This window comes from Primulina eburnea, chromosome 7 (assembly GCF_022965805.1).
Source record: "Primulina eburnea isolate SZY01 chromosome 7, ASM2296580v1, whole genome shotgun sequence".
NCBI lineage: Eukaryota > Viridiplantae > Streptophyta > Magnoliopsida > Lamiales > Gesneriaceae > Primulina > Primulina eburnea.
Window position 1 is genome coordinate 31,209,683 of NC_133107.1, and position 6,703 is coordinate 31,216,385.

General features: G+C 40.0%; 1 protein-coding gene across 1 annotated transcript; it reads right to left on the reverse strand.

Annotated features, from left to right (window-relative positions):
- Positions 1-3,375: 3,375 nt before the first annotated feature.
- Positions 3,376-5,269, reverse strand: LOC140835866 (small ribosomal subunit protein uS4m). The gene is made up of 2 exons (XM_073201277.1): positions 4,996-5,269; positions 3,376-4,601 (listed from the first exon to the last, which is right to left on the reverse strand). The coding sequence occupies exons 1-2, from the start codon at positions 5,267-5,269 to the stop codon at positions 3,997-3,999; spliced, it is 879 nt and encodes a 292-aa protein (XP_073057378.1). The 3' UTR covers positions 3,376-3,996.
- Between the last annotated feature and the right edge of the window lie 1,434 nt (positions 5,270-6,703).

Here is a 6,703-nt window from a genome sequence, read left to right on the forward strand (position 1 = left end):
CTTCTTTGGCTTGGGACATTCAACAATGAAATGACCATTCCAGCTTGACAGCAGTTAAAGCAGTTGTGACATTTGATGTAGAATGTTCCTCTTCCCTGGTTTGTAGTTTAAACTTGTATGTCTTTAGATCAGCAAACAAATCATGAAGTTCAACCTCGCTAAGGTCCTTTGATTCACGCATAGCCATGGTCTTGATGTCCCACTCTTTGGGAATACCTCTTACCAGCTTCAGTGCTATTTATTTGTTAGAATACACCTTTCCAAGTACATTCAGCTCGTTTATAATACCACTGACCCTCTCATCTTATTCGTGAATCGATTCTCCAACCTTCATCTTGATATTATCAAATTTCTACAGCCACTGATAGCTTGTTCTCCTTGGTTTGTTCGTTTCCTTCATAAAGCTGAATCAGTTTCTCCCATATCTCTTTAGCAGTTTTGCACATTTTGATTTTGCTAAAAGTAACTTTATCCAGTGTTTTATATAAGATGTCCTTAGCCACATTTTCAAGATTGGCTTTCCTCTTATCTTCACTTTTCCATTCCTCTCTGGACTTCTCAACGGGATGAAGTGCCCAAAAAGTTATTGCAACTGCTGTATTTGCTTTTAAGATTTTCATGGGACCTTCAGTAATGACATACCACATGCCGTCGTCTTGTGCAGCTAAATGAGCCTGCATTCTAATTTTTCAGTTATCGAAATCTTCTTTGGAAAACATTGGTATCTTATTGAATGAAGACATAATTATCAGTTTTTTGGATAAGAATATTCTGAGACAAGATTCAACTGCTCTGATACCACTTGATAGGATCGATTAACTGGTGAAAGAGTGTTTAGAAGGGGGGGTTGAATTAACAGTCACAATTTTCACAATCTTTTTTAATGTTGATTCAGTTTAGTGACAAAATTAATCTCGGAATCTTGTCAGTCGTTACAAGTCGGTTAACATTAAAATTCAGAAATAAACTGATTGATAGATAGAACAAAAACTGAAATAAGAACACACGAGATTTTATGGATGTTCGGAGATTTCAATCACTCCTACGTCACCCCTTCTATCACGAGGATATGTTATCCACTGAAAGACTTTGATCGATACAAACACTTGTACAGACTCAATTCAGTTTGGACTTAACAATTCTAAAACTGAAATCTTAGTTTACAATATGTTTCACAGTGCTCAACTGGACTTAGCAAAACTGATTTCTTTAAAGATCGAATATACAACAAAACGATTTGTGCTAGTAAGCTCGAAAAGTAGCCTAGAATGCTACGAATAAATCTGATAAGTGTGCGCTTCTAATTTTTTATATGAACGAGAATTTCAGCATAGTAACTGCAAGATTGATAGAGTAGTGAATCGTTGTTTTTCAATTGCTCTTCCATGCTATTTATAGGTTTATCTTCAACGATAATAATTTGAATCTTTATATCCGTTGGTTGCCACGTCAATATCTTTCTGACATTCGTACACTGGAGCTTTTCTTATATGCCTCATTCCCACTGTTAGTTGCAGTTTGCTTTGCATTGTTGTCGGTTGAATGTCTTTTTCATTAACTGATGACGTGTTCAGCTGAAGGATCAGCTGATAAGCTCACAACTGAATGTAGCAACTGATCAGGTTCCAGCTGATCTGTAACGATCATGGGCCATTAGGCTGAACCAACAAAGGCCTCGGCCCATACCCACGCACCACTACTGGTCATGGACACCCGATCGGCCCGACTTTCCCAAATTCCCACCACCGGCCCTTCGCCTTTCCGGGTCTGGATTTTTCGCGTCGTTTTAGTCGTCGTGGTCGACGGGGAAGAAAGAAATGAAGGAATGTTCTTTTGGGAAAATGTAGAATAATACACCTACCGAGACGAAAGCCAAAGGTGAGTCTCGTAGGTGGACGTATCGAACCGAAATAAGATCTCAGATTGAGATCTTGATACACTGATTTACCATAATAATAAATAGAGTCAATGGTGACTCCGCCGTGGGAAGAGCCGCTTCCTTCTTGCTTGATAGGGGGGGGCTTCTATTCACCAACGCAGACTAAAAGTGCTCTCCGAACCGTGCTGGATAGTGACCCATCACACGGCTCTCAAACCCAACCTGTGGTGGATCCCGGGAGACAAAGTAAAAGCGCTTGATCCTTTGCCCCATACTTTGAGATGCTCCTCCCCGTCGATCAAGGATTTTTATTCTCTAGGCTTATTAAGCCGCTATCGTTCGGTTCGGATAAGTCAAGTCCCTTCGGTCGGTTCGCTCAGGTGGTCTTCCCTTATCTTCCCTAACGTTCAGAGTTGTTCTGGTTTGAGATGAGAAAGGAGCACCGGAAAAGCGCCATGAATGAATAAGAAATTTACAGCAGAGGGAATCAATGATTCTTATTCGACCGAGTTATAGCTAGCAAGATGTCGATTACACACCGGAGGTTGGTAAGAACTGAGGGACAATGCCCCCTAACCTAAGTGGGCCTACCTGCGAAGCAACTGGTACTTGATCGGGCGGGGGGAGGTTTGGTTTCGTGCAACGCCCTCGCAGCAAGAAGAGGCAGTTGTCATTTGAAAGTAAAGGCTCCTATCCTCTTTTACGAATTTACAACTCTCTTTACTGAACGAGACTCCACCCATATCCCTACTAGTGGTTATTCTTTATTTTCCATTCTATCATTTGTTTGACAGCTTAAATTAGGCTCCCTTTAGATAGGGTTTTGGTTTTTATCAAGATAGGTCAAGGGCGCGTCGGAACGGTCGGTAGCTGCTTAGTCTCATCCGACTTAAATAAAAGTTTCCTTGTACTGCTTTTTTTTTCAAAGAAAAAAAAAGAAAGAAGGGGGTCGATTTAGGCTCCTTCCCTTCTACTGCATAGCTGCGCTAGCAGGTACTACGAGCCCTCTGTCCCACGCATCTAACCAGCTCGCGTGGTTCACCGGTTCCACCGAAAACTCTCATTTGTTGAAGCGGAGCATAGTGCGCTTTAGGGGCCGAGCGATAAATGTATCTTTTTTCGTTTCAGGTTATTCACTGATCTGAAACTTAGCACTTCTTTTCTTATTGATTCCAAGGGCGGCGGCATTCTTGAATGAAGTCTATCCGAACCGAATTAGCACTTCTCATGATCAGGCTAGGCCTCTCCAGCTGAGCTGGGCGCCGGGGCCCTGGATGCGCTAGCGATTGGCACATAGGGGAGTGGTTGCCCGGGTTTCTCGGCCTGGTATCCTGCACCTCGCGTTCATGATATCTACATTCAACTCTGCCCCGGAGACACGGTCGAAGCACGCCCGCCGAGTGTGCTTCTTTCACGACATGCTCTAGTCCTGGGTGTCTTTCAGTGGTCTTCTAGCCTTAGAATAGAAGAAGTCGTGTCCGCCCCGGACATCCGCAACGTCCTCCCACGCCTTTTTCTATTTAAAATCTGGGACAAGGAAAAGACTGACCCATTCGGTGACTTTCGCGGTCGCCCTCACTGAACCAACTTGAATCTGAACTACGATTCAGATCAAGTCTTACCGAAATCGGATTTCCTTTTCGTGCCATATGTACTTATACTTTCCTTTTTTCCCCTTTTTTCTTCCCGGTTCAATATTTGTGCTCGAAGGTCTTCGTTTCCGTGTATCTGATCTCCTCTGCTCTTACTGCACCTACCCAAAAGAGATATTTTGCCATGTTTCCCGAGAGAGGCCGCCTTCTCTCAGGCCAGCAGTCGACTAGAAGTAGAAGACTGCTTTATGACGGGCTTCCCTGTTTCCTGGGCTCTGCTCGCTTCGTCTACGCTCCGATCCTAATAATTGAAAAACTACTTTGGCAGCCTTGCCCTGCATTAAGATTGAAAACTTGTCGTCAAGAAAAAAAAATGGAAATAGTGATTCAAGATCTAGATGGATCCCTATCTTTATCTCTATCCACGAAGATACCTATCTATATAGAGAAAGATCTATCTATGAATAGATCTAAACTATCCTCTATCCGGATAGATATATCCCTTATGAGGGATTACGCCGATCTTTATATGTTTTGGCCACGTTCGTTTCCGCTCCGAAGAAGAAGGTTTGGATCTTTCAATCTTATGTCGTGAGGGATGTGACCTATGTTAGGTCCATAAAATACCACAGCTTTTGGTGTTCTATGATTCACCTCCGAATAATGAGTAGGTAGTTCGATTCTTTTGATTTTTCTCTTCATAGTAAACTGATGGGGGGATGCGGAGCAATAGGTCGAATTACTATATAAAGAAGAGTTGTAAACTATAGGATTTCTTGTTCGAGTAGAAATATTTTTGTTTTTCTCGTTCCTTCTCTTCGATAAGAATAAGGATTTGAAATGATACAAATTCCTCTTCATTCTGTTGTGCTCATCGAAATAACTACCTAAGCATACTTTTTTGGATCCAAACTTCTTTGTGTCTTCTTCTTGCATAGAAGAACGCAACTGTTGTAAAAACTGGGATTTTAGTAGTAGGCGGCATCCCTTCAACGTTTTGAATTTTCGGAACCATTCTGTTTTGGTTCTTCTCCACATTCTTACCGGGCGATCCAGAAATTTGCCTATGATTTTTTCACCGCGGGTTCTCGCATCATTTTCTTGAAAAGATATTATATCACCGTGCTCAACTGGTTACCAACCCTTAGGAATCTAGGTACTTATCCTGGAGGTCCTGGGTTCAAGTGTTGGGGAAGGCGAAAGAAACCACTTTCCAAGGAGTGGGATATTCTTTGAGTGGCGGTGCATGGGCATGGGCCGAGGCCCATGCTGGACCATCCTAACGACCCATGACCAGTAGTGGTGCTTGGGTATGGGCCGAGGCCTTTGTTGGTTCAGCCTAATGGCCCATGATCGTTACATGATCAGTCAGTTGTCTGCATAAGTTCAGTCCAACTGGTTCAGTTGCCTTTGCGCATTAATCTTCAGTTACAGGCAACTGTCAGTTTGAGTATTTGTTCAGTTACTTTCGAAAATCTTGATCAGTTAATCCAATCGATTTAAGCACTTAGTTTGTCAAACTACCAAAATTTATTTTCCACCAGTCTTTATCAATGGTCAGCAGTTGACTATTGACAGTTATAGTTATTTTGCCATCCGCAGAGATGAAAGCATTAGCATAGAGATCCTGAATCTCCTTGGGATAGATTTCATGATATGATAGTCCAAGAAAGTTCTTCAGTCTAGCTGCTTCCAGCTTGAGAAAGACAGCCTTGATAGCTTCATCTTTGATAGACAGAACTGAGTCAAAGTCAACGGCCATAACGTTGAGGATGTATGCTGGAACTTGATTTGCCATTGCTGATGAACGGAATATCTGCAAGAAAAACTCAGTGTATTGGATTTGCTCTGAGAGTTGTAATGCACGTAAAGAAACTGAAATGAAGCGGGTTCAATTTCTTATGTTTGTCACTGTTCAAATTTTTGGACATGTGTCAGTCCAAGATAAAATCGTATGTATGTGCGGTGAAAACGTGAACAAAAGTTTTAATGAACCACGTGGGGCCACGTTTCAAATTAATATTCAATGAGTGACATTAAAGATGTAATTTTAACAGTCACATCACTTAATATGGAATATTTATCGGTAAATTAGTTAACTTATTGGATAAGATCAGTTATGTCAGTAACTGAATGATCAGTTAAAACTGAGTCAATTCAGTTGAAGACCAACTGACTATTGTCTTATCAATTAACCATTTAAGTCGATATTCCCCCTTAATAGATGCATATAAATAAAAATGATAAAAGAAACTTAGTTTGGATCAGTTAAGTCCATTCTGTTAACTGATGTCTCTTCGTCTTCTTCCATTTCTTCAATAAATTTTTTCTATAAATAAAACCATTGTCATTAGATAATAACAACATCAGTTAATCACATATGGATAGAGCTGGCAGTTCCAAAGTCCATCCTCATACAGCAACGCTTCGCCGTTTTGAGAGACTGAAGGAAGCTATTGAGAGTTTTGTCTTTGAAAAAGTTATGTCCACCTGGACCAAAATACATGACTTCCAGACCATATAGCGAGATAGATTGGTTGCTACTGATAAACAGATGGCAACTGACATCAAGTATAAGAGGCGTCTCGATATTATCCATACTTTAGATCTTGCTACTAATGAAGGTCTAATAGAGTTGTTGCTATTGAAGAAGCAGAGAGTGCTGGAAAAGATAGTCTTCTCGGAAGGATATAGAAGAATTTCCTGTAATGAATTGTCTAATTGGATGTCCATGTGGCGAGATATAAGGTATATGAATTTAAATTACGTAACCTAAATGCATGCAATCTAGGAGTTTTATTTAAATTATGTTTTATTATTTTTATGCATTTTATGCATTATTCATTCATGATAGAATTTATTTCATGAAATTTTTAAAAGTTCATTCATTAGGGTTTCTAAATGCATTTCGCGTCCAAACGAGGAATAGAGACCGGAGAATTATCAGAAAAATTATTTTTATTACATGATTAATTTTAATTAATTAATTTAAGGTGTTTTTAAGTGTATTTTTCAAAAATGGACTTTATTGGATATTTTTACCCGTATGATTTTATTTTTTATCTTGTACACAAATTTTATCGAATCAGGGGACTTTTTGAGTGTTCGGCTAATATTTTCAAGAGCTTTCCAACACGAAATATTTTTCGAGAGTGTGTTTGAATTTAATGGGCCTACTTTAAAGTTTATTGGGCTTAAATCTCTTTTAAACTTTTAATTAAATAATTTAGGG